General features: G+C 40.4%; 2 protein-coding genes across 4 annotated transcripts; both read left to right on the top strand.

Annotated features, from left to right (window-relative positions):
• Nucleotides 1-1,793: 1,793 nt before the first annotated feature.
• Nucleotides 1,794-12,748, top strand: LOC109637208 (lactadherin-like). 2 transcript variants are annotated; one of them, XM_069525840.1, is made up of 10 exons: nucleotides 1,794-2,019; nucleotides 4,442-4,567; nucleotides 4,669-4,800; nucleotides 7,781-7,894; nucleotides 8,347-8,528; nucleotides 8,704-8,859; nucleotides 8,981-9,125; nucleotides 9,834-10,018; nucleotides 10,122-10,277; nucleotides 11,166-12,748. In XM_069525840.1, the coding sequence occupies exons 1-10, from the start codon at nucleotides 1,944-1,946 to the stop codon at nucleotides 11,307-11,309; spliced, it is 1,416 nt and encodes a 471-aa protein (XP_069381941.1). In that variant the 5' UTR covers nucleotides 1,794-1,943; the 3' UTR covers nucleotides 11,310-12,748. The 2 variants fall into 2 exon arrangements, with proteins under 2 accessions (XP_069381941.1, XP_069381940.1); XM_069525839.1 differs by having other exon boundaries at nucleotides 1,796-2,019; nucleotides 9,816-10,018; nucleotides 11,166-11,926.
• An 8,226-nt stretch (nucleotides 12,749-20,974) lies between these two features.
• mibp2 (muscle-specific beta 1 integrin binding protein 2) lies at nucleotides 20,975-23,587 on the top strand. Of its 2 annotated transcripts, XM_020099387.2 has the most exons (8): nucleotides 20,975-21,357; nucleotides 21,959-22,049; nucleotides 22,253-22,301; nucleotides 22,507-22,696; nucleotides 22,778-22,849; nucleotides 22,935-23,041; nucleotides 23,147-23,237; nucleotides 23,325-23,587. In XM_020099387.2, the coding sequence occupies exons 1-7, from the start codon at nucleotides 21,332-21,334 to the stop codon at nucleotides 23,230-23,232; spliced, it is 621 nt and encodes a 206-aa protein (XP_019954946.1). In that variant the 5' UTR covers nucleotides 20,975-21,331; the 3' UTR covers nucleotides 23,233-23,237; nucleotides 23,325-23,587. The 2 variants fall into 2 exon arrangements, with proteins under 2 accessions (XP_019954946.1, XP_019954948.1); XM_020099389.2 differs by lacking the exon at nucleotides 22,253-22,301 and having other exon boundaries at nucleotides 21,003-21,357.
• Nucleotides 23,588-27,840: the final 4,253 nt, after the last annotated feature.

Raw genomic sequence — 27,840 nt, 5'->3', positions numbered from 1 at the left:
ATATTCTTTTGATTTTAAGTTTAATCTTATTTTTTTTTTCCCTTTGTGAATAAATCGATATTTTTAAGCACGCTGGACAAGATCCTTCCTGAACTTGACAGGAACCAACCTGTTGCATAACATTTGAACTCCACTGGTTCCCTTGCACTGTGCAAGCAGAAAGTTAGGTAATACAGAAAGTTTGGTATTACACTCTGCAATTTACAGTGTAGGCCCGACCTGTTCAACTAGTGAGTTGGCCCATTTTAATTTTTTAATGGCCTGTAACTAAAGAGAGACACTGACCCATGTAGTTGTCATGTCAGATTCTCTAAATCATGTTTTTTAAATTGGCTACATTTCCCCTATTTTCATCTATGGGATATGTTATAGTATTACATAACTCCAGTACAGTTTGTCGTCCTTGAATGACTAAATAAAACTTCCATTGCTGGTGTTTTCCTCTCCAGCTTATCTGTGACAAGAATCTTCAACAAAACATGAACTGAATTAAAAGACATAATACTGGAACTCTATTCCATATAGAGTTCCGCTGGCACGCCCCCTGTTGGCCATATACTTTCTCCTGAGGTCCTGGAGGACCTTTTCCAGATTTGACTAAATAACCCCTGATGATGCAGTGACGTCATGGATGGATCATCTGATAAAAAAAGACTGATTTGCATTTTGTAAAATGAAGAATTCAATGTTTTTGACTAACCCCATGTTGAAGTTACAGTGGGATCCAGCTGATGGCGACAGAGTGTTAGTAATGTATAATGTACAAATGGTGAAATTTTCATTTTGTCCAGGAGCTCCGTGAAAACAGAAGAAAAAATAATCCAGCCTGAATCCAGATCGCACCAATTAAACGTGTGAATAAAATATGGCTGCTATGTTCTCTTCAGTGTGAATTTAAATGTGTTTCTAATTCACTAAAATGTTTAATTTTCATCATGTTCACTTGGTGTTTGGTGGGAAAAGATGTCTCTATTCCATGTGGCTAATTCAGCAGCCGGCACACCTAACAGGATATTTAGTAACACAGGATGAAACTTGTTGTTGAGCCCCTGTGAACGCTACAGGCTACATGGCAGTTACATTTTCTCTCCATGCAGAAACTGGCCACTGTTATAGAGCTGTCACAAATGAACACCTCAATTAGCAAAATAACTAGTGACAAGTTTGAATACTATCTCAAATAATTGTTGAGCAGACATGGCAACACTTAACCTGTACAAGCCTCTCAAACTTTCTGTGATAATAACCTGAACATCTTGATTTCTGACTTTAACTCAGACAAAAAGTAATTATCTTGCTTTATCTCATCTTAACTTAGTAGTATAGTCAAATGTATGCAAGTAAATATAAATATAAGATAACGATATATGATGTAATAAGTCCATGTTTTCTATGATGATAACCTGAACATCTTGATTTCTCACTTATACTCAAAGAAAAAAGTAATTATCTGACTTTATCTCATCTTATCTTATATTTTATTACTTTTTTTTACTAAATGCACCTTTCAGTGGTAGCTGCTGTAGTTTCGCCATGCTTCATTGTGTGATGACATTAAAGGCATTCTATTCTATTCTACTAACTTAGTTGTACAGTCACAAATATGCAGGTAAATATAAATATAAAATAATAATATGTGATACAGTTAATCCAGTGCAATACATAAACAAACACATAAAGAATAGTTAGTAGAGAAGTGACCAGAACAACATGGAGGCGAAATAAAACATGAATTAAACATTAACAATTCTGGGAAACGTGTCTCCCGATGCTCTGCCTCGGCTCCGCCCCTCACATGACGTCACGGGTCTTTAACTTGGGTGTTTTGATAAATCGCAGCTCCCTCGCTCCTTCACTCTAACTCCTGAACACCGGGGTTTCCCACAGCACTTTAAGGCAGCACTAGATCAACACATCTTGACAGACAAAGTCAACAAGCAGCGATGAGGCGTCCCGGAAGTGTGTCCACAGTGATTCTCACTGCAGCTTGTCTCCTCGTCTGCCTGTGTTCAGTCAGAGGTGAGTCTGTTTCTCAACTCTTTGTCTGTTTGTCTGCTCGTGTCGTTGTAGCTTCATCTCAACACGCCTCTCCCACTCTTCTGTTTCCCCTGAACTCTGCCTCCTGTGATCTGTTTCCACCTCCTGTCATTTTATGATGTTGCTCCAGTGTAAAGTTATTAAAACCAGTGTACAGGGCTGCAGATGTGTGTGTGTGTGTGTGTGTGTGTGTGTGTGTGTGTGTGTGTGTGTGTGCGTGCGTGTGCGTGTGTGTGTGTGTGTGTCAGGGTCAGTGATGGGGAATGTGGAGGTTTTAAAGATTGAGTTCAACATGTTGCTCATTCAAACTACTGACTTGCGCTAAATGGTCAAAAACTATGTCACAAATAAACAATGAATCAGCTTCTGAGTGAAACTGTGGTTTGAAACTTCTCTATGGACAGATAGACACAAACACAAATCTGAGGTAGATGAATTATGTGTTGTACCTCCTCTCTGCTCCTGCACAATGAATGAGCATTACAGTGATATGGAATGAACCTTTGTTTTATTACGAGTAATGGAAGTTATATTGCAATAATTACTGATGTTGTTGTACCGCCCATCCTTAATAATAATAATAAAGAATTTGAACATTTTCCACTCACCAATTGATATTTTCAACATGCAGGATTCAGTCATTAACGTGCAGTTTTTCCTGAGCCCATGCAGTTAATATGTCATTTGTACAACCTAGCATACATCCTAAGATGCCAGTGTATTACTGTTATGTTAAACCGGGTGATTAAATGTGAGGCTAGCCTGGTATTACACGTGAGACTCTGTCATTACAGAGTTGTGTCAGGTTACTTGCAGTAGTAAACAAGAGCCTATAGTTTCTTCTATGCACCACCCACTGAACAGAGCAGTTTGTGAAATATATTTACATTTCTGGACATTTGTTCTGTTAATGATAGATCAGTTGAAGTTGTATTTCCAGGTGATATTGTTACGTGTTGTTATACTTGAAGAGGTGGTGCAAATGGTGAGGAGACTAACACCATATGTGGTCTTGTTGGAGCCAACATGAACCACCTGTCCGCTCAGCAAACTTTATAGTTCAAGAAAGAAATATGCAGCTCACCAGACGCACTTAAAATAACCCAGAAAAATCAGTTTGAACTGTTTGAAGTGTTTTTACAGAAGGAGGGTTCTGTTTTCCTGCTGCCATGTTGTTTACACACGTTCTGTTGTTTTGTTTACTACTCACCTGTCAGTCAGGTTTGCTGCTGTCATGTTGTGTAACTGCTCATTCCCAAAAGAGCTGCATGCTTCTGTGCAACCTGGATAATCCTGCAAGCTCTTAATCCTGCACGCAGACACGTTCTGCTGTCAGTGGTGGTTGCATAAAAATCTGTTGTTTAGATTTGTCAACATGTTTAGTGTTTTCAAAAAGATAATTAATATCCACATTTTAGAACACAGGACGAAGTTGGACAATATCTCTAGTGATCAGCAACTCTTTGATAATAGATGAGATGACGGATTAGTTTTTCAAACTATGGAAACCTTCCTGAGCTCCTCTTCATTCTGAGAATGTGCTGCTCTTCTCTGACTCATGTGAAAACACATAGATTATCTTGGAGCTTTGAGCTGTTGGTCAAAACAAGACATGATTGTCACCTTGCTCTCAGAAATAGAAAGTTGGAGAAAACAAACTTAGATTTAAATAACTTTAAACAGAAACACAACTTTACATTTCTACTATTCCATTTTAACATTTATTCACAATGGATTCTTCCACATTAAACTGCACTGTTACCATTTTTTCTCAAACCACATAATAAGCTTTACTAGCACAACCTGTTTGCCTCGTTCCAAATGGTTTGACAGCGGTTCAATGTGTTCTGGTATGAAAACAGTTACAGCAACAAAATTAAAGTTGTGGGGCAACATTCTACTGAAGGTGAAGCTCTTCAGCTTTCACTAATTTCCTCCAGGTTTGTACTTGACACCAGAGAAAGATCAGCTAAGTCAAGTAGGAGGTTGAATGATGGCTGACGTGGCACCTGATGAGTCAACACACTGGTTAAGGAACAAAGTAATATAAAAAATACAAAGATTATTCATTGTGGCAGTTGTAGTGTGACTCATGAATCTGTGTCCTGCCGCTCCCTCTGGATGTTCCTGCCTTATTCTTTCTGATCTGGAGCAGGATCCGTGACTCAGCTCTGCAGCCACAGTTGTTACCAACAGTCTGATACTGTAGCAACAAGAAGAAGTAGATCCATCTCTCCCCCCCCCCCGAGTTTCCCCAAGACTTTGAGAAACTTGTGTCTGTAATATTAAATTGCATTGTTAAATACACATGAACATGTACTGTACTACATGCAAATTTACTACATGTGTATTTGAAGCTGCACAGTTTGTTGAGCTAATTTCATATCATACCTTTTTTACGCAGGCAACTACTGTGAGGTGAACCATTGCCACAATGGAGGAACATGTGTGACAGATGTCGGAGAGGATCCCTTCATCTGCATCTGTGCGGATGGATTTGGCGGAGACACCTGTAACCTTACAGAGACAGGTGGGGAGAAGAAGAAGAAGTGAAACTTAAACTAATTTAAACTAATAATTAATAATTCATTATGCACTGAAACAAATCTGCTTCCTCCCACCTCCTGTCAGGACCCTGCAGCCCGAATCCCTGTAAAAACGATGGGCTGTGCGAGGTCATTGCTCCGACCAGACGAGGAGATGTTTTCAATGAGTACGTCTGCAAGTGCCAGCCAAGCTTTGAGGGAGCGCACTGCCAGATCAGTAAGTTTGTTGTGGTTGTCATTCATTACCTTGAGCTGTCCCTTTTTCCCCTTTGTCATAAATTTTACTTTGGCAATTCTCAATATTGATGGATTCTACAAAAAGTGATAAAATGAAGTCAGTATTTGTCCGTGTGAACACGTGAGGTTGTTCCATACTGTCACAGCATCAGCAGGGGAAGAGAAGAGCTGTCAGCTCAGCAGTTTCATGAATGGGTCTCATTCAGTGGCCTCTGCGCTCACTCTGTTTGGCTAATTAGTAAGTTGGAGCACTTTGAGTCTCTTAGCATGCAAATGCCTCCCACAAACCTTCAACACTGAACCTGTTTGTGCTTTAGTTCCACCAAATCAGATGAAGAATTTGATAATAAAAAATCCTCTTATAATAATGACTGAATTGGCTTTTGGGGTTTTTGGTTTATTAGTGACTTAAAAGATTGAGAGAAGGGAGGAAATAGTGGATTATGTTCAACAAGTGTGAATGTCATTATCAAAATCCTCTGGAGTAAGAAAAGTGTTTACTCTCAGCTTCGTGTGCATGACGGCTGAGGGCAAAACTCCTTCTGGCCGAAAGGAGAGAATTATAGTTTGAAAATATAACTTCATGCTTGTGAACATGAGCTCACCCTCCCAAAGCCCACGGTCTGACCACCAATTGCAGTGTTTTTGCAGCCCGGTCATTCACTCCCAGTCATTTTCTAATTTTGACTCAGACGTCATAGGCTGGACTGGTGTGGAGGTGCTGGAATGGGGTAGAATCTGTCCCTTATATTTAAGTTAAATGTGATGCTCAGCAGTGTCGCCTCTCAGCAAGAGGGTTCACATTTTGGACGGGGTACTTCTGTGTGGAGTTGCATGATCTCTCCAGTGTCTCTATGGGTTTTCTTTTACCCCGGCTTCGTTCCACAGTACAAAAACATGCAGTTTGGGTGACTGGAAACTCTAAATTGACTGAAGTTGTGAATGTGTGTGTTTGTGTCGGCCCAGTGATACGCTAACTATCTGTCCAGGTTCTACTCAACCTGCTCCTGCTGCAACCCTAGAATAAGCGGTATAGACGAATGTATGGAAGCTACTTTAGAGTCTCAAAGGATAAAACAGCAACCGTTGCATTTCATTTGCAAATCATCAAGGTATGGATACATATTTCATTAATTCACGCTTTCTTGGCTTGAATTTCATGTCAGGTTTTCTGCCAAAACACGTGGAAAGTGGTCCCAGTGAGCAAAAAGATATGTTCAGTCAAGCCTGCATGATGCCGGTGCGAGCTGGGGTTTAAAGAACGAAGGCCATTTCACGGTCGGATCATTTGTTTGTTAGTGTTATTAGCAGTGCTGTGCCAGTGTTGTCACTGCCATACAGGCATTTGTGTCTAAGTTTGAGCAATCCTCTTAGTGTTAGTGGGAACAAGAATTAAACAGACCCATGTGGCGTTACGTCAATCTGACATCTGCTTTAGTCTGGTTTCTTCAGTCAGTACAACAGGTAAAATGAAGCACGACAACTACTGACATTAACACTGTCAAGCACGTCATTGGAATGCTTATATTTTTTAACTATGTCATAACTTTGCATACAGAAGCTAAATGATAAATATATACAGATGGATATATATACTGTACATATATTATCCAGATATTGTCATAATATATCTATGGGTGACAATCAGACACAAACAGCAGCTCTGTAATAAACCCCGTATTCAAACATACATGCATTAATAGACTCGGTCGCTTGTGCTCTTGTATTGTTATTGACCAAATCATATGACTCTAAATGTATCATTATCAAATTATCTACAGGTTCTACACTGCCACCTTGTGTCTCTCAAAAACTCATCTGCACAGAGTCAGTCAAATTGATTAATTTATTGTTTGAATTATCAGCTGTTGGTTTGACTCTTCTCTCTGGTTCTGTCTGAAGTAAAAAAGAGTGAGTGTTGCTTTGTATTGGAAAGTTTAGATAAACATGTTGTGAAACTACACCACCTTGTGGAGCTTGGGGAGTGTTTCATAGTTCCCTCGTTCAGGGTGGGAAACAGGAAGTGATGAGACTTTTGTTGCTATGGCTACTGAGGAAAACAGGAAAATACTGGAAAACTTTCGATCCAACATTTACTGACTACTTTCACTCTCAGCTGGAATAAAAGATGTTTCCTGAAGAGCCCAGTGGGTTGAACACAAATCTTTAAAATGCAGCAATGAGGTGAAGCCAATTTTGTTTTAATACCTAAATGAAACCCTGAAAAGTTACGGTTCCCTCTCTACTCGTTATCTTATGATACATCCATGATGTGGTTTATATCTCAACAGATAAAGGGACCTTTGAATACAACACCTGCCCAACGTCGGCCCAGTGAATCCTGTTTCTCATCTTGTCCCTTGTCCCTGTGCGGCTAAGATATAGATATAAAATATAGAGGATATATAGAATTTCAATCAATCAAATTTTATAGCACATATTCACAAATCACAATTTGTCTCTTAGGGCTTAACAAGGTGTGACATCCTTAACCCTCAAATCGGCTGATGCCTTTTGAGAGGATCAGTCAGCTCACAGCCCTCAGTTGCACTGATTAGTCCTCTGGTCCAGGTGGGGGGTGCTCTCTGAGCCACTGCCATGCCCCAAAGAGTATTTACAACATTGATTAGAATAAACAGTTTGTAACATAATGGAAAGTAAATGAATTGAGGAGTTATTGTCAGTAATGGTAGAGAATGTGAGTTGGCATATTGTATATAATGCAGTCTTGTTCTTCTCTGACACAGACATCTGTTAGTCCTTCTCTGTAGACTTAATGAGTTCACAAAACAGCAGCTTCTTATTACGTCTCGAGAGGAAACTCTCAGTCAAACATTTAGCACCACCCACTGGTGTGAATATGAACCACAGAGCTCACTCAGTTCATTATTATTATCATCATCCAGATCCCATAAACGTCAAAGTTCTTAAAAATAAAAAAGTCTTTATTTTTCTTCCAGATGTGAATGACTGTGCCAAGCAGCCTTGTAAGAATGGAGGTGTGTGCAGAGATCTGGATGGAGACTACACCTGCCAGTGCCCCTCACCGTACGTCGGAAAGCAGTGCCAGCAACGTATGTTCACCTGCTCTGATATATATGTTCAGTTCTGTATTCATTGTACTATTCCTTCAGACATACTTCCTTAAATATGTTCGTCAGCTCCATTTCCTTAAAACCTACTTAAAAAGTCAATAAATTGTGCTGCAAGGCCAATTCAACATTTTAATACAATCTTCACTTGTGAATGTCCAAATCATGATCTATTAGCTCATTTAATACATATTCAAATTAAATGTTCATGAGATAATCTTGAATAATGATAACATTACTATATTTGAAGAAACAAGAAATATTATTTTCTTTTTATTGGAAAAACTGGAATAATTTGCAATAAATCCCCATCACTCAAATGATTATCTTTGGATAATGATTGATTAATAATCAATGATAGCTTTGGTTTCAAGTGGAGAGGTGGAAGAACAATTAGATGTAGTTGGTTACGCTCCTTTGTTGTTATGTCCCAGGTTGCATTTCTCTGCTGGGGATGGAGGGAGGTACAATCGTGGAGTCCCAGATTTCTGCCTCCTCTGTGCACTACGGCATTCTGGGACTTCAGCGCTGGGGCCCGGAGCTGGCGCGTCTAAACAACCATGGCCTCGTCAACGCCTGGACGTCAGCCACCCATGACAGGAATCCCTGGATCGAGGTGAGAGACGCCAGACTGAAAACATTACCTGAAACTTTGTGGCAGAGAGAAGCTGGGAGGTTCTGCTGCAGTGCCGCTCTTATCCGTAGTATTAATGCGAAACCTTTTTTAATGGATGTTCGAGTTATTTTCCCATATTTTTTTGGTTCACAAACACTTTTGCTGTTGACCTCAGATTAATATGCAGAAGAAGATGCGTCTGACGGGCATCATCACTCAGGGCGCCAGTCGCATTGGCACTGCGGAGTACATCAAGGCCTTCAAGGTGGCGAGCAGCTTTGATGGGAATAGTTTCACCACACACAGAGTAGACGGCCAACGGAGAGACAAGGTTCGACTTTACTTTGCAATAATCAGAAGTTACTGAGGATGTGTTAAACGCTCACTGTACCAGCAGAGCATTTATGTGTTTTCAGCTTACTAACCTCATTTCCTGTGTCTGTGTCCTGCAGGTTTTTGTTGGCAACATAGACAACGATGGCACGAAAACAAACCTTTTCGACCCTCCAATCGTGGCCCAGTACATTCGCATCATCCCTGTGGTGTGCCGCAGGGCGTGCACGCTGCGCATGGAGCTGGTCGGCTGTGAACTCAATGGTAAACACATTGAAAACATCCGGCTGAAAACAACTGTGACGCACATAGAGAGTTAAGGAACTTTGCAGATCATAAAAGCAGCTTAAACACAAATGGGATGGATGTGAAGTTTCCATTCTGAGCAAAGATAACAAATATTACTTTTTAATTCCTGCAGTCAGGAGAAGTGAGGAAAACCTCCCCCTCTGTTTCTTGTTTCACTGTGTTGGATTATTCTTACTGTCTCCCTCCAAGCAAAATGACAGTCAGTTTATTTAAACTGCGTAACATGTCCCCGGGGTTTGACCACATAGAAAATGTAAAGTATAAACAAACCTATGTGGGAAGCCACAGAAAACTGCCACTCACAGACAGAAACACATATATATGGAGTTTTGTCCACCTCAGTCCTTTGTCTCGGACAATTACACCATTCAGAGAAACATGTTAAATGTGTACACACTTTATTGCATGTGTTTCTACTCTGTGCACGTCTTATTATTCATTTTTCTTCTATTTCTTTGTTTTTCTTATTGGTGGGTGTAAAAATCCTCTTGATCAGTCTTCTTTAACTCTTCTTTAAATGCTGGTGGAAGCTGTTTTGTCTTTTCTTCGGGTGTATTCATTTGTCGTTCCCTCCTCTTCTCCACTCTTTCTCATTCTTCTGCTGCTTGCCCTCCCTCTGTCTCTCCACCTGCTTCGGATTCACAGTCTATTCAAACACGGCAGGTTGTTCAGAGCCTCTGGGGATGAAGTCTCGCCTCATCTCAGACGGGCAGCTTTCGGCCACCAGCTCGTACCGCACGTGGGGCATCGACACCTTCACGTGGCACCCTCAGTTTGCCCGACTGGACAAGCAGGGAAAGACCAATGCCTGGTCCCCTGTACACAACAATCGCTCAGAGTGGATCCAGGTGAGGAAAACCTTAGTTAGTTAATTGTCATCATTGGTGAAAATGTCTTTTGACTCCAGCAGGTGTTGCAGAGAGTCACTGTTTTGTTTGTTCCTTCACTCAGGTTGATCTGGAGAAGACGACGCGTCTCACAGGCATCATCACTCAGGGGGCGAAGGACTTTGGGGTGGTGCAGTTTGTGTCGGTGTTTCAAATTGCTTACAGTAACGATGGAGAGTCGTGGAATACGGTGAAGGACGAGATCACCGGCAATGATAAGGTCAGACGTGTATAAATCCCTGAAATGTCTTTTTCTAATACAGCAGACTGTTCATGTCCTGTGTGTCTATGTAAATCTTGTTTTTCTGAGGTGATTTTGCATTAACCATAAAACCATAACCATAAAAAAGGTCCAAACAGTCATAAACAATTATCAGTCCGCCAGCTTCCCTCTCTGTTTCCATCTTTACCTTCACAATGACATCTAGTTCTGTCTCTTGCTGGTGAAAGGCCCCATCTTCATGAGTAAATAGTTTCGTCTTTCCTTCATTAGGATATTTTAATTACAGTGTGTTGGACCCATATGATCCTATAAAGTACTGTGAAACAAGCTTTGATGTTTCTACAGAGCACAGAGCTTGTAGGCTCATGACATAACGACGCTGCCCGGGGCTCTGAATGCTCTGAACGTCTGGATGGGGGGAGTAGAATCTAGTTTGTCAATTTGAAAAGCAGCTCAACTCAGTTTGATCAACAACCTCTGAGGACAGTTAGTCAGCTAGATGCTTGGTGGACGCCTTCACCTGAAGTACGTTATTGGTTTGGCTATATAAACATGGAGGACATGACGACTCCCCAAAGGTGAAGCCAGTGTCTCAATCACACCCCGGTGGCTGGCTGCAGTATTGGTCAAAAATGCACCTCCTCCATGTTGGTAAATGAGACATGGACCAAACAAACGGTGGCTACAGCACAGACTGGATTGTAGAAGGTTGTCAAGGTTGTCCATCATCATGGTTGTGTCCAATGCAATTTAGACTTATATTAGTGAGTCATCAGAATTGTTTTTCATTGGAAAATTGTACAAAGCTGAATTGAACATACAGAATAACCGTTGCTCAATAAGTAACATTTTTGCTTTAACTATACCTTTAACATTTATTTGCAGCTTTTCCAAGGCAACATCGACAACAACACCCACAAGAAGAATCTATTTGAGCCTCCGTTCTACGCCCGATATGTTCGAGTCGTCCCCTGGGAGTGGCACGAGCGCATCGCTCTTCGCATGGAGCTGCTGGGCTGCGATGACTAGAAACTCATCAGTAACCATTTATCTGTGCTCCACTCTCCACCTCCGCAGACCACAGAGGAGATTTTGTATTGGGTGGAGATTGTGTTACCTGAATAGCTTGGACTTTAACACTCATAGCACTTTCTGACTAGTGACTTTTTTATGTTTGTATTAATACAATTGTTTTTGACATTGCAGCTTGTAAGTGCTCGGAGAGAGTCGTCTGTTGAGTGTCTGTGGTTTTATTAGCCTTTGATTGAATATGAATGAAAATTTGCACAGATTTGCTCTTTGTAATATTCACTTCTTGTAAGAATCCAGATAGATTTCAGCCTCTCTCAAGTCTGGAGACGTGATCGCCGTGCTCTTCGCCTCTTCGGTTGTGCTAAACTGACAGTTTTAAACTGTGCTACTGCCCCGCACCAGGGAATAACCCTGTTTCTGTAACGAACAGATTACAAACATCCTCTCCACCATATTCACTCTCTATTGTCCTGATGCTGTTTTGTTATTCCAGCCCAAACTAGCATTATAACGCAGGGTCTGTGCAATATATTGTTTATTTTGCCATTTCAAACTATCCAGGAAAAGACGTGTTTCCAGTATTAGAAAATAAAAAAATTCAAATTTGAACTACAGCACACAGATGGAGTCAATCAATTGATGGAACTACAACATGTCATGGGCTTTTGCTGTAGGTTTTTCATGTGATGTTTAATTTTTTTACACATTTTAGCAGGTTTATCAGCTTTAGTCTTACAAATGTGAAATACGTAGTAAAATGTCTGAAAATAAGCTTAATTTTGCATCATTATTTTTCAGTTCGCCATTGTTCTTGAACTAAGATTGTTTATTAAACATTTCATGAGAAAGAAAGAAAATGTCACAAAAGATATCTCTAAAGATGTGAACGTAGCTTGTTGTATAATCTGTTAATCAGATACCAGGAATTAGAGATACCCAGCTGAAAGGACAGAAGAACACAGTGGAGACACTAATGTCCAACACACCAGATGAAATGGTCGTCTTACCTGAGAGTCCAACAGATAGTCAGATAATGTCAGACAGTACAAATACACAGTCTGACTGTGAGATGACAGAGACAGAGAAGAAAATCGGGACATATGTCGACTCTGTGTTCGTGGATGTCTTAAGAAAGTGTGAAACACGAAGGTAATAGTAGCAGCTATATACTGATTGCTAGCTGTCGAAAAAATATTACTTTAATTCTGCTGCAGTGATCAAGTGTTTTTGTTTTCAGCACATCGACACCAGCGTTGGCCCTGATGATGAAAAGCTCTCTCAACAGCTTTATTTGTGTCTTCAACATGTATGGCAATGCTTTTTCATCCTGAGATGTTTGTATTCTTTTTGATAACCTGTACTTTCACAGAAAATCTGTCACTAGGTTTTCTCCAGGTGTTTTCCTATATTTTCTAATAAAAAAATCTCAAAAGGTCTACACTCTAAAAGCTAATGTCTAGGCTCACCAAAAATCTTTTTTGAGTTATGGCAACTTATTAAGAGATTACCTTCAAACTACAAACAGCATTGAGTTAGCTCAATTAGCTTTTCCTCTGCAATGAAATGTTTTTAAGTTGATTACTGCTTAAAATGAAGTTGTTCCAACTACTTTTTCAACATTATTGTAAGAGTTTGGTTCTAAATTATGAACAGAAGTTTTTAAGCTAAAACTTCTAAGAAAAAAATGGAGGGAGGCCTGGTCATGATGGCCAGCAACATCTCAATTTGAGGGACGATAAGAGGAAGAACCGGCTGTCGCTTGGATTTTGTTTTCCTGTGCAGAGCTCAGATTCTGCAGTTTATGAGAATAATGCCCCCCCGTTAGCTCCATCACTTGGCTGCTCAGATCACAGCCCTGCTGTGCCCGGCCCCTGGCAACAGCTTTCATCTCCATGAACTGAAGGAGGACGCTGCATCTCTGTCCTCGCTGTTAACGCTGCATCCCGCGCAACAGGGTTTCCAATAAAAGTTGATTCCAGGAAAACACAGCAACAAACATCTGCTTTCAGAGAGTTAAGGAAGGATGCGAAGAAGAAATGTTTCCACACAATATGAGACTTTTTCTTCCGGTTGAAACTATTGTGATTTAAGTGATTTTTGTTTGTAGGAATATTAAGTCCTTGTGAGTCACTTTTAATAAAATCATAATAATATTTCACTTTATACCTGAAAACAGATTTAACAGCCTTTACTGTATGGTGTTCTGAAAGAAAAAAAAGTTAATGGTTTATCAGGAATAACATGGTGGTGATGCTGAGACTCGAAAACATATTTTTTTGGAAATACAGACAGATACGGAGAAAAGTGTACATTTAATAATTTGTGCAGGTTAACTTGCAATGTATATATATATATATATATATATTAATGAAATTGAAAAATGATTTAACATGTGTAATTGTATCTGGATGTTATCAGGTTTCTCCTGATCGATGAAACTGATTGAATTTGAATAAACAGTAAAAGTATTAACAAATCTTATAGTCACGCCTGTTTTATCACCAGGGACTGGATCTGTAACTCCTGCAGTAAATCCAGTGTCTCTAATGGAATTCTGAACATCGTTTCCAGCATTGAAACTGAAAGGCAGAATCTCAAGGTGTTTTGAAGTATCACAATTGTATAAACTGTTCGGGTGGCAGCTTTATTTTATCATGGAGAACAGTCTAACATGGTGTGATGCTGCCTACTACTGGAACTGTGTGGACACTACATGAAGGCCACAATGAGCATATTTTTCTCCACAGGTTTGATTCCATTAAAGATCGGGTTCATCATCACAGCCTGGATGATGATGAAGATTCTGATGATGATTTGTTGGCTGATGTTGGGGGCCCAGCTGCTGATGATATAGTCTGAGTGTTGGTCATGCAAATTTAAAAAAATGTTTTTTATACTTCTCTTGGTTTAGATGTTGAAAATCCTGATGATTTGACACAAGAAATCAGACATTAAGGGTTTTAAAGTAACCTGCCTTAAAGGTCACATATATTATATACTCATTGCCACTAGATGTCGCACTAGCACCAAAATCTCAGACCAAAACAAAATCTTTGGTGTTAGAGAGTAGTGACATTATTTCCTCCACCCAGGTGTGGTGTTTCCCTGCCAGCACCATCGGGGCCGTTACCACCTGAGCTTCCACGGAGCCCAGTGGGTCTGTGAGGAGCAGGTGAGCTCCTCATCACTGTCTTTAATTCCTCTGTATATATTTAAATCCTATGCAAATGTTACATTTTTCCGTAAAAGTTTAATTTTGCTTCAATTGTTTAATTTAATTTAATTACCTTAATTCCTCTGTACACATTTAAATTTACATTCATCTCAGGCCAATTTCTACGTATGGTTACTGTGTTATAAGATAACTCTAATGTATAAGTTAAGTCTAATGTATGTTCAATGTATGTGACTGCCACTGGATGCTTGAATTTCCTTCGGGATCAATAAAGTATCTATCTATCTATCTATTTATCTATCTATCTATCTATCTATCTATTTATCTATCTATCTATCTATCTATCTATCTATCTATCTATCTATCTATCTATCTATCTATCTTTGTGTGCAGCAGCTAATCAGGTTTCATCAAACCTGCATCAACGTCAACTCTGAACAATTATACTACAATGATAATTAACTAAATGTCCCAAGACAACTCACACAAAGAAATTAAAATAATAATTTATGGGATGATCAGAGATGATTGACACCGGCTGGCTGGCCGACGGAAGCGTTCACTACACCATCACCAGGCCACGTGAAAACTGTGGTCCCTCTGAGCCGGGGGGTTTGCAGCTTTGGATTTTCACCGCCACAGCACAAGCATGGAGTCTACTGCTATAAATCAGGAATGAATATAGATCACAGCAGCTCCTCTGTTGGGTCACAAATGTAAAGTTGGCTCAGATTTCTTGAATACGCGTATCCTGCTGAATGTCATAATACTAGGTAAAGAGGTTTTCAACCTATTGGCTCGATGATGGGTCACAAGAGCAAATATAACCTCTAATTATTAAATTCATTCACACTAATTATTAAAATCCTTGTAAGGTCTCTTGCTCTCCGTGCAGAAATTGAACACACATGCGTCCACAAGTGGGGAAACCCACAGGAAGCAAATACTGAAAACCTCAGTCTTTTAAAAATGTGAAAGGTTTCCATCATGATAACTCATCTGCATGACTGATTCAATAGTAGAGACAAGAGGGACACAATCATGTCTTTGTTATTCTGATCATCTGCAGAAAAGTCAGACATGTTGTCAGTATTTCATTTGATCACTGAGCTCATGTCTAATAACATTTATTCTAAATGCACAGCTGATAAATACAGCTCAGCATATCACCGGGGCAGCTCTCCCACCACCTCAGGACATTTACACCACAAGGGCCATTAGGAGGGCCACAAACATTACGAAAGACAATACCCACCCCCCCAACACAGCCTGTTCACACTCCTGCCTTCAGGAAGGCACTACAGGAGTGTCAAAGCAAGGACGACACGCCTGGCAAACAGTTTCTTCCCACAGGCCATCAGACTGTTCAATAAAACTTTGAACTCTTCAGCTTTCACTGAACCGGTATTCTTTCACTTCTTCGTCATTCATAATTTAGATGTCTCAGCCTGACAGTGGTCACACAGGCCTGTTTGATGTTGGCAGGGTTATTGGGTTAAAGATGAATAAAGTGCCTGCAGCTCTTTGAACAATCGATCATCTTTAGTACTGGGATTCAAAGATCTCAGCATCTTGTGAGTAGACAGCTCTTCCACGGGATGGATCCCAGGAAAATTTTTATTCACATGATCACCCGACTTAATCTGATGACGAGGTAAAGATGCAGCTTTATCCTTTCATTTGTTTACGGTTGATTTTCATGTGTATTTTTTTTTCACTGTTTCTTATTGTTTTTAGAAGAAGAAGAAGAAGACCAACAATAATAGTAATAATAACAATAACAGCCACAATAAGAAGAAGAATAGCAACAACAATACCAACAATAATTACAACAACAATAATAATAACAACAATCATAATAACAATACATTTTATTTGTATAGCTCAACGAGACCTAATAGGATTGAAAAACAGATCAAAATCAAACATTAAAAGTTATTCTGAAAAGGTGTGTAATGTTTTGAAGGTTATTATGATTTGTAATAATGTTGTTCAATGATGATAACTATCTTTGCTAAATTGTACATTTGTCAGAATACATGTTCCAAAATAAAGGTTTGTTTTAAAGGGAAACAAAAATAGGAGATGATCAATATTTTTCCTCAAAGTTTCATCTTTACAATTGTTTTTTCTTTTGTAAGCATGTGTTTGCATGGTTAGCTATTGCAAATTTCAAGGAAAACCGACAGTGCTTTATCGACACCTACTTGTCTTTTTGTGTTTCTGTAATTTCCTGGAACAGCATGAGACTTTTCCTGGTATTTCATTTGCTGCAAAGCCGTTCACATGCTGTCCTTTGTTAATGCATGTGACAAAAAACACCCTCATCGACTGCTCAGCCTGTCTGACCCCACAGAGGAGACTGGGAGAGGGAAACAAGCCTCGGAGCCACTAGCAAACCGTAATCACATCCTAAACTCATCTGCACTTCACATCTTGCATCAACCCCATACTATTCAAAAAGAAGATCATTTTCTCATCAACTGCTGAATAAGATCTAATGAATAAGATTCTGAGGTGTATAGGTGTAAGAGTTACAAATCTGAAGGGAGGTATCCAGGTCAAAAAAAGGTAGCTACAGATGGTAAAAGCCAGGTTGAAATTAAATATGAACACATTTAATGTGATGTAATGTGAAATGTCTTGAAAAAGGAAAATATATCTGAACTTCATAAGCACAAAACAAAAAAAACACTGCCTGTCAAGGAAAATGCACTAGACCCAAACTTTAGGTTTGGTCACTACCACCAGGTGGCAGTCAGGTGTAAGGGTCAGTCATCAATGAGTGCAGAACAAAATGTGCAGCCACTACCTGTACTCGAACTTTATCTTTTATATAACAAATACGCAACATTTTAGAGAAGCGTAATTTTTTATTTCCCAATCAGCTCTTATGCAAGTCCGTCCATGCCTTGATACACCAGCTGTATCACACAGGCAGATTGGAGAGTAGATTTCTTAGATTTCCTGAATTCACTGTGAACGAGCTGCAGTCATGCAGAAAATATGACATTTATGGAAATCCAATCAGATTAAATGTGAAGAATGCAGGATTACACAAATGTGACTGAGGTAAAATGTGACGGCAGAGCAGAGAGGCAAGGGGGGGGGGGAGCCCAGACTAGTACACAGTGTACAGTTGGGGAGGCATGTTCACACCCCCACTGTATCTCTCAGGTTTATGAGACATTTACTGTGCATTATTTGCTTTGGAGCTGATTCAGCTTTTCAAGTCCTATAGATTCATGTCAGTGACAAATTCTTGACCAAGAAAATCACAGGTCATATATTTCATTACTTTGAATGGTCCCAGACAGACTGAACATCAGGATTAGCAGATGTCTCTTGGAAAGTTGATTATGCATAACTAATGTTTTCCTAGAAATGAACCATGGAATTACAACAGACATGAATCAGACGGCAGCAATTTCATAGAAATAGAGCATGAATGTGAGGAAATTAGGCATCAGTGGTGTAAAGCGGATAATTGAAGTGTGGGTGTTTAAGTGAAGAACTATAACATAAAACTAATTAGAAAGTGAGGACAATGTAAAGGGCTGAGTGAAGGAGGCTCATAGGAGGGCAGCCTATAACCTTAGGTCATTCTCAGAGTGAAACATTAAGTACGCGACCAAGAACATAAACACTACCCGAGAGATTTCACAGTGAAACTAGGATGTCACTCAATAGAACGCATACCTCCCCCAAGGTCCAACAGTCCCCTTATGAAACACATGTAAATTTACTAAATCCACATTTGCACCAATTGCACACACTAATAAATACCAGTCCCCTACAAAGTCCTATTTTTCATAAAGATCCATAAATTGTTCTCTGAGGAATAAACAAAAATTGTAAAAAAACGGCCTTTCTCACAATGTTAAAGAAAGTAAAACAACCAACATTTTATGGGTTCTTTCTTGGTCCTTGTCCCATCCTTCCACCAAGTGTTGTTGTACTCTGTTTGTTAGTTTCGGCGTCATCTTGCTTTAGCGCGGATCCAAATGAAAGTATGTTTTTTTCACAAAGCTTTAACATCATTCGATTGATATTTTCAGAGAGAGTCAGGCACAGATTGGCATTCCAGTTATATTTATTTGCAGCTGCAGGAGAATATTCTTGATGTTGGTAAATGTTTCATTCAGTTTGGAAAATGAAACAGTAATTAACATGTTGTATGTGATTGTCCCATGTCTGTTCCAATCCTCATCTCCTCTCATCCTATCTCATAAAAAGGAAGCAGTGAGTGACCAACGTCCATGTTCCATGATCAGATCAATAACATGTCATTTATCAATTCACTTAATAAATAGACTTTACCAATTAGTTTGAACACACCAGCCAATATAAGACTCCTCAAATCAAACCAAAAATGCACTAAGCCATCTCACAGGTGGATAAACCGTCATCACTGCTCACTTGCACAATACTTTCATCACTGGTTAGTGCATGTGATACATCAAAAGTGAAATGCCTTTTTCATTTTAAACAAGAGTGTCTTGTGTCTCTCACCAAATACCATGACATTCAAATTTGTCTTGATATCCTTGATATTTATTTAGCTATTGGCAATGTGAGACACGTTTAAGCTACAACTGTGCAAAGTAAATACATATGATCTGATGCATGCTCTGCTGCCACACTAGCTGAGAAACTGTATTAGGAAATGCAAAATAAAATTTGACAAAGCAAACCTAAATCAAATTGGAGCGCATCATTTTTTCTGACTTCCTGAGGAGTTGTGGAGAACAGACAATGCATGTGTGTAAAATAAAACATCACGTCACATGGAAAGGTCTTGAGCAAATCTAGAAAAAGCATGAAAAACAAAATTAGAACCGCACGTCTCGCTCCAAGTACAAAGAAGTTCTTTCAGTAGCAAATCTTTCTTAATTTCATTTTGAAGGTGATAGTATTGTCAGGAGATCACATGGTGATCAAATGAGAATGCAAGAATTTGGTGTAAAAGTTCATTCAGTTTCCGCTAATTCACTAATTCAGCCTAATATCCCTATGTTTCTATTGCAGCTTGACAACCTCAAAACATTACAGCAGATCCAGTGCATGAAAAGCTTAAAGCTTTTGCGCAGCTTATTGTTGTCAGTTGTTGTCAAGAAATTTCCTAAATAAAAGTCTCAGGCTGGAAATTGGCAGAATGAAGCAAATGAGTCCAACTATGAATAGAATTTTTACAAAACAAACTGAATTCCACACTTGGCAACCTCCTCTTCATAGTTGAGGTTCTCGAGGATGTCAACCCCAACACAAGTAATATTTTGGTGTAAACCTCAAGAAAACTGTGTCATGGAGTCGGTTGGGAAGTTTATAAACAAAACAGCGGGAGGTCGGCTGCAGGCTGGTGAGAATAACACTGCAGCGATGTGAGCGTGTTTACAGATACTCTCTTTTATTTTTTATTTTGTGTCTGATCCAAAAAAGGTAATATTACATATATTATTGATGTGCATTGTGGTTTAGTGAGCTGCTGAAGGCATCTGACACAAAATTAACCAGAAGGGTGCTCTGGACAATTCATACCAACAATAGGGCCCTACTTTTCCCTTATGAAACCACATTGAAATTCACTTAATCTGGATTTTTATTGGACCAAATTGCACATCAATAAAATATGTAATAATAATAATAATAATAATAATAATAATAATGATAATATATTCAAAAACAAAAGGGTTCCCTGCACCTTTGATTCCTGCTCAGGGGAAAAACTGATCATGTGCATAATAGGTCCTGTTCTCCTAGAAATGAGATAACATAAACTCAGTGCTTCCAAGAATGAACTGCAAACATTGACATGTAGTGTCAAGCACCACACATGTCTGCAGCCTCCTAGAATCCCGTCTCTGGCATCAGTTCATTTATCTATCTATCTATCTATCTATCTATCTATCTATCTATCTATCTATCTATCTATCTATCTATCTATCTATCTATCTATCTGTCTGTCTGTCTATCTATCTATCTATCTATCTGTCTGTCTGTCTGTCTGTCTCTCTATCTGTCTGTCTATCTATCTATCTATCTATCTATCTATCTATCTATCTATCTATCTATCTATCTGTCTGTCTGTCTGTCTGTCTGTCTCTCTATCTGTCTATCTATCTATCTATCTATCTATCTATCTGTCTGTCTTTCTGTCTCTCTGTCTCTCTCTCTATCTGTCTATTTATCTATCTATCTATCTATCTATCTATCTGTCTATCTATCTATCTATCTATCTATCTATCTATCTATCTATCTATCTATCTATCTATCTATCTATCTATCTATCTATCTATCTGTCTGTCTATCCTCAGCCTCCAGAATGAAGTCAAAGACAGTGTTCACCTCCTCCTCCTCCTCCTCCTCCTCCTCCATGTGTTGACAGAAGAACACATGTGGGCAGCAGCTTCTCTCCTCCACTCTATTTTGTATTTTTTTATTCAGATGATAAAACTTGGATCATGGGTTCGAGTTAGCAGGAGGGGGCGGAGCTGCGGCCGCGCTCGCTCCTGATTGGCCGCTGCGCGCTCCCCGTGCGGCTGGGGACGTGTTTAAATAGCCAATGGCGGAGCAGCGCTGGGTACAGCAGAGCAGCCGCTGACCTGTCGTCCCTCTCTCGGTGAAGACCGCGTCCGAGCGACACCTCGTCCCGCGCTTCCTTCACTCACTCAGCCGTACCGCCATGGAGGAATCAACCAGTTGACGTCCGCTGCTGCAACCTTCTCTCTTTCAAGCTTTCTTCCGTCCGATCACCGGCGTCTCTCCACTGGGTTTTTTTTAAAAATTCAACTCCCGTGTTTTTCTATCTCCGCGAGCCTTTGTGACCATCCACACATCCGACACCATGAAGTACATCATCGGAATCGGCGGGTGAGTGTGAGCTTGCTCAGTCCCCGGCGGATGAGTGTCTTGTCTCCAACCCCCCTCACCCTCATCCGGAAGCCGCTCAGCTAAGCTAACCGGCTAGCCGAGCTGCAAGGCCTTGAAAGCCCGGCACACGTGGGGGCGAGAGCGGTCATGACATCTGCTATAGTCTGTCGTGTTTTTATCGCTGTGTCGTTAATGTAATCGCACAGTTGACATTGAGATCGATGCTCTTCCTGTAGCCTGGTAAACAGTCATCTGTTTAGCCAGGCTACCCCCCCCCCGCTAATCTGTTCTGTCAATTACCGAAGCTAAGTGACAGGCATGGTGCGAACCCGCCATACTGACCCACCCCTGGTATACACGGTGCAGCTAGTAATGGCTGACATCCATGCAGTGTGTACATGTGGCGTTAATGTGCACACAACTGGTTTGAAACTAAAAATAATGCGATATCGCTAAATGGGAAGTCATGGCGGAAATGAATGAGATTCACTACTCGATCGATCACATGACGGATGATGCACATTCAGTATTTGCGGTGGTAATGGATCTTTCAGCAGCTCTCCACGTGGCTTGTGTTCATTCATTGCTTTGTCCCGTTCAGCGTAACCAATGGAGGGAAAACCACCCTCACGAACCGACTGATCAAGAACCTGCCCAACTGCTGCGTGGTCCATCAGGATGACTTCTTCAAGGTGAGCCTCCTGCACACACTCATTTTGGATGTAGTTAAACAGGGGGATTGCCTTTTTTGTTTGAGTAGCATAAGTTGGTGGGTTGTTAGCACGTTGCTGGCTGTGTTTGTTAGTTGCAGTATGAGCTCGTGTGTAACTATCACAGCCTTCCATGTAGCACTAGTGGAATGTACCTGGGTACAACTTATCCATGTATGTTTCAGCCCCAAGACCAAATAGAAGTTGGTGAAGATGGCTTTAAGCAGTATGATGGTAAGCCTGGGTTTTTAATGGAGGCATCTGTGTATGTGTGTGTGCTTGTTGGGCTGGTGTGTGTGTGTGTGTGTGTGTGTTTGGTCCCCACTAACATGGTGACTTGTTTGTTAATCTGCATGCAATATACACTAACTTAAATACCTAACATGTGTTTTACGTTCCCCCATCCCCCTTAATCCTTCCTCCTTGCTTTCCTCTCCAGTCATCACTGCTCTGGACATGGACGCCATGATGAGCACGATCTATGCGTGGTTGGATAACCCAGTGAAGTTTGAGAAGTCGCACGGAGTCAACAACACCCTGGATACTGAGATCATCCCGAAGTCAGACCATAAGGAGGAGGAGGAGACTCACATCCTCATTGTGGAGGGCTTCTTGCTTTACACCTACGGGTAAAAACTTGGTTGCGTTTCTTTCTTCTGTAAAATAAATGGGACATATGCATTTAATTAATTTGTCTCTGCCCTTTCAAGACCCTTGATCGACGTGCTGAACCAGCGTTTCTTTATTTCCATCCCATACGAAGAATGCAAAAAGAGGAGGTGGTAAGTGCTTCAGTGTTCAGACACAATTTGTAGACAAGCCTGCAGTCTTATGATCTGTTTATAATCGGTGCTGCTGTCTCTCTAGCTCCAGGAACTACACAGTGCCAGACCCCCCCGGCCTGTTTGATGGTCATGTCTGGCCCATGTACTTGAAACATAAGAACATCATGGAGACAACAGATATTGGCGTTGGTAAGTCTATGAATTTTATTAAAATTCTCTGTTGTTTTACACACATGCAATGTTTTATATTAAAGTTTCTAATATTTACTTGTCATGTCTGATTTTCTATTACAGTGCAGCTAGATGGAACCAGGTCAAAGGAACAACTGTTCAACGTTGTCTATGGCGACATCCTGAATAACATCCAGAAGACTCAATAACAAAGGTACGTCATGTACAACCCTGTTTTCAATATAAACATTTTTATCCGCATGCAAGCTTTTGATTAATTTCCTTGTTTCTGTCATTGCAGGTCATACGATCGGCTAAAAGGAGCATATACTCGGCCTGCAAGCAGAAGACCGCTTTGCCTTAAGTTCCTCACCTAGCAGCGGACTGCTATGAATTTATTATCATTATTTTTTAAATGTAAATTAACAGCATCTGGTGCTGGTATGATTTTTATATCTGCCGTATTTATTGCTTTGTTACAGCCCACACTCCATAGAGTTGATGGATATGTTCAGAGGATGGGTGCGTTTAGTTGCACATGTCAATAAATGATCGTCCTTCTAACTCTGTGCTCTTGTGATTACTTTGAAGAGATGACACAATAAATTGTATTGTTCATTTTAAGCCCACACTTAGTGGCTGAGTAAGGTGCAGTGAGCTGGGGGTTTTCACTATCTCGCCCAGAGGCAACAGTTGGTGTGAGTGATAAGTGGAATCACACAGCTCAAACCCTGTGACATCAGGTTGTGAGCACAACTCTTATCTAAATCCACCCACACTCAAGTCTATTTACTTGGTCTAAAGTCAGAATTGTCGTGTGAATGAGTTACTATTTCAAAGGTCATCCTTACCCAGTCAAACCTGAGCAACAGGTCTCTGTCCAGGATAAGTTGACACAAAGGAACTTGACCCACCTGGCTTCATGCCAAATTTAGTTTCAAGGTCACATTAAGCTCGATGCAGTAAAACATGTATGGAATGAACTTTTACATAAAAGCTTGGTAATGCATTGGTTTAGATGCTAAGGAAGAAGCTGTGGACGCAAGCTGACAATCACTTGGATGGAAAAACATAAACAGCACTTTCCTCCTGCACCTCAGTTGTTTGAATGTTTTTAGAATAGTAACGACCTCTTGAGCAAAGACATTTACTCTAAAAAGATGCTTGACCCCAGTTACAATATATAAACTCAACAGGGTTTATCAGATGTTTCCTAAAGCAATGTCTTAGTATAACTGCAGGCACCTCAATGGGAATAAACATGACTATGTTTTGTGTTTAAACAATAGGTGGTTCTGTATGAGAATGTGTCACGTGTAAGCCAAACACAAATATCTGCGAAGAGAAGGTTTTTAATGCAACATTAACTATGAATCTATCAGGTAGAGCAGTTATGCGATGCAGTGCCATACTGCTGCACTTGAGATTGTGCTGTACATGTGTCTCAGTATAACATTAACTCCTGGTAATGGAAAAATACAGCTGGTGAAGGGTTAATTTCAACGTCCACTCTGGGACTGTCGATCACGGGAAAAATGAGTTTCACACTCCTCCAGCTGCCGTTAAAGCACATGTGACGTGACCCTGGGCATGTGTGGAGGGTCAGAGCCAAATGTATGTGAGGAAGAAAGTTTTTGGGCCAACATGAGTATTATTTTTCACCTTTCTCTCCCTGTAGTGATTTCTCCATTATAGTAGAAGTTATTCATTCGGATTCAGAATCAATGCTGAAATTATTTTATTTGAAGCGTCTCTATCTTCCACCCACGAATTACACAAACCTGCCTTTTGAAACAAACAGGATATTTTTAGCTCGACTGCAATGAATTTTTCACTGTTTTCATTTTGTTTTCACTGTGGAATAAAACGTTACTGTGCACGCAGGACCACTGGAGCTCTGACAAAATGAGCATGTGTTGTATTATTCATGGAGCACAATGTGGCTCTCATGGCTTTTAGACTCTGTAATCTGCAACAACAGCACAGGGCACATGTGTCTTATGAGTCATGGTTTATGATGAACCAGCAGTGGGATGTCAGGAAGTATGTACTTTGTTACTGCACTCAAGTAGATATTTGTGTCTGACTATAGATTTATTTTCAGGTTTTACTTCACTGCATAAATCAGCAAATATCTCTACCCTCTACTCTACTACACAAACTATTGTGTTTCATGTTCACATTATTTTATATATTTAAAAGTAAATTATAACTAGAGAGGAAATGGTTGGAAGAGACCATCGCAGATATCAGACATACAATGATAGCGTAGACCACTGCATTGGGTATAGAGTACACTCTGCAAGTAGTTTTACCTTCAATACTTTATACTCTATCTATCTATCTATCTATCTTTTACTTAAAGGCTCGGTGTGCAGAATTCAGTGACATCTAGTGGTGAGGTTTCTTGTTGCAGCTGAACACCCCTCACACCCCTGTGGTAGCCTTCAGTCGTCCAGTCTGGGCTACTGGAAAAAACATTACCGCCTCCGTAGAGAGGACCTGAGGTAAATATAAAGTACTTGAATATAAATGGCCCATTCTAGGGTCAAGAAAAAAACAATTCTTACAATTTATATGAAACACACTACTGAAAACATCACAAGGATTATTTTATATTCAATTTCTGCCAATAGATCCTTTTCACCTAAATCATACACACTGAACCTTTACTCTAATACATCAAATCAGTCTATAAATTGGGAGCGTACATGGTTCCCACAAACCTTTGTATTGTTACTTACGTTAAGTTCATAACTAACATTTTAACATCACATCTATGCATTTGGATGTTCTCAAACCACATCTCTGGATTTACTCCCACCAGTTTGTCCATTGTGAATGTTCTGACTGTTCAGGCACAGTTGTCCTTTAGTTAGATGTAACTTCAAGGTGTGGACGTCTACATGAATTGAGTTTGAGAATTGGGGGGGGGGTCACAGTCTGTGAGAGATCTTGTTACAGTCCCGTCCATCTTTGGAATGTTCTGCTGCCTGCTTTAGTTTCAGGCAGGACAAACATTAAAATCCTTCATCCTTTATGTCCCGACTGCGATTCTTCAGCTTGGACCAAACCTTTTAAGTTTTGCTCTATTCCTTTCTCTCTGTAAGATTCTTGCTGAAAACCAGGTATTTTGTGCCTTTCCGTCCTCGTACAGGCACATTGTGTTAACAGTAGCTCACAATATGCTTAACCTCAATGCCAAATATCATTTTAAGATGGTGTTAATTTCCTCAGAGGGTAGCGAACTCATTTTGAAACAGGTGTCACTTCACAAAGTGTGCAGAGCTGCCCGGTGTAGACTTGAATGTGAGCGACAGTTGCATAACCTTGACTGCTGCTGGTGCAGGCAAGGCCTCGCTCGGGAAAAAAGGCAAAAAAGTGAGGAGTGTTTCAGGTCTGCTCTGAGGCACGGCTGCATATGATTTATTGGCCTCCTCCTCTTCTGCAGTACTTTTCTGTGGGTAAAGTTTGGAAAGACATAAAATGTTAAAGATAAACACCATAGGCTAAAATAGTATTTTCTTTTTCAGTAATGTGGGCCCCTGAAGAAAATGGGTTACTTTGGACTCCTTGTCCTCTGATACAATACTTCATGGATGAACTGCTTCGTGGTGGTAGAGGACGTCGTCTTCTGACACTCGCACTGCCTCTGGACAACGACAAACCCTGCAGTTTTCTAAACCACACTAACCACCACACTGGGGTTGTAAAGCCTGCAGTACTGGCTCTTACTGGATCTTGTTTATGCATGCGAGAAAGTGTGTGTCCGCCTGCCTTTCTGTCTGCATGGGTGTAAGTATGTTTGTGCTGCGCCCGTCTCCTGCTCCTTCTCCTTAAACACCTCTGTGCATCCAAAAAGCGGAGGAAGCAACAGTCTGCTGCGGTTGACTCAAATAGAGCATATAAACAACACCATAAATCCTGCCTGCAGACCTCTAACTCCTTACAGTTAAGGTTGGATTATAACATCTCCACCGTAGACAGGTCAGACAGGACATGGCCGTGCAAACCACTAACCACCCTGGCACCAGAGGTGACGGCGAAAAAAACAATTTCTTTGTCTCACTTACAGCTTTGCAGCGCCTCATTTCCTCCTGTTTTCTTCTGTTACCCAACCAAAAGAAACAACAAGGACAGGGAACATTCATTTAATCAAATCATCCTTTCCCCTTGCACCATATAAGCTGCTCTTCAAAGCCTTCCTCTCCAGCCTTCAGTTGTTTCTATATTTAAGACTTTTACTACAGTCTAAGAGGAGCCCATGAAACCACCATTCGCTCCATAAAACCCTCTGTGACGATCGGGGTTGTTGTCAGAGCTTGATTTGATAATGACACTTGTAAGAGCCAGAATGGAAGCGAGTGGAATTAACGCTGCACCTGTGGGGGCCGATGTGAAAACAGGTTTTTTTGTCCGACTGTGGTTCAGCCGCTCTGTCTGTGTTTACACTGAGAAGACTGGCCTCGGGAAATAAGTTGTACCACAGTGCAGACACAACAAGACACTCTGTAAGCCATAATATCCTGAATCAAATAAGTGCATGACAATATATAAGTCACTGAAGTACTTTTACTTTGAAACCACGAGTACACCTACCCGCTAATTCCACAATGTCTGTTTGTCTCAATGTGGAACATATATCTTCCAAACCATTTATGTCATCGACTTCACACTTGTCAGGGAAGTGCAGAATCAAGTTTGGTTTGATTTAGACACGTGATATGTTCAATATTAATAAACATTTCATTAACAGTATGCAGATCAAGTTGAACATGTCTTCTTCAGCGATCGACATCTGGGTCAAATCGCAGGTC

Source organism: Paralichthys olivaceus, chromosome 1 (genome assembly GCF_024713975.1).
Source record: "Paralichthys olivaceus isolate ysfri-2021 chromosome 1, ASM2471397v2, whole genome shotgun sequence".
Classification (NCBI taxonomy): domain Eukaryota; kingdom Metazoa; phylum Chordata; class Actinopteri; order Pleuronectiformes; family Paralichthyidae; genus Paralichthys; species Paralichthys olivaceus.
Note: the sequence above shows the minus strand (reverse complement) of the source record. Positions and strands in the feature narration are given on the sequence as shown.

Bases quoted from the DNA above. Each gene is read 5' to 3' on its own strand.
- LOC109637208 (XM_069525839.1), top strand. From the start codon at position 1,944: ATGAGGCGTCCCGGAAGTGTGTCCACAGTGATTCTCACTGCAGCTTGT. The intron at 8,529-8,703 runs GTGAGAGACGCC...TGTTGACCTCAG, and splicing joins ACAGGAATCCCTGGATCGAG to ATTAATATGCAGAAGAAGAT. The intron at 10,019-10,121 runs GTGAGGAAAACC...TCCTTCACTCAG, and splicing joins ATCGCTCAGAGTGGATCCAG to GTTGATCTGGAGAAGACGAC.
- mibp2 (XM_020099387.2), top strand. From the start codon at position 21,332: ATGAAGTACATCATCGGAATCGGCGG. The intron at 22,302-22,506 runs GTAAGCCTGGGT...TTTCCTCTCCAG, and splicing joins TGGCTTTAAGCAGTATGATG to TCATCACTGCTCTGGACATG. The intron at 22,697-22,777 runs GTAAAAACTTGG...TGCCCTTTCAAG, and splicing joins TTCTTGCTTTACACCTACGG to ACCCTTGATCGACGTGCTGA.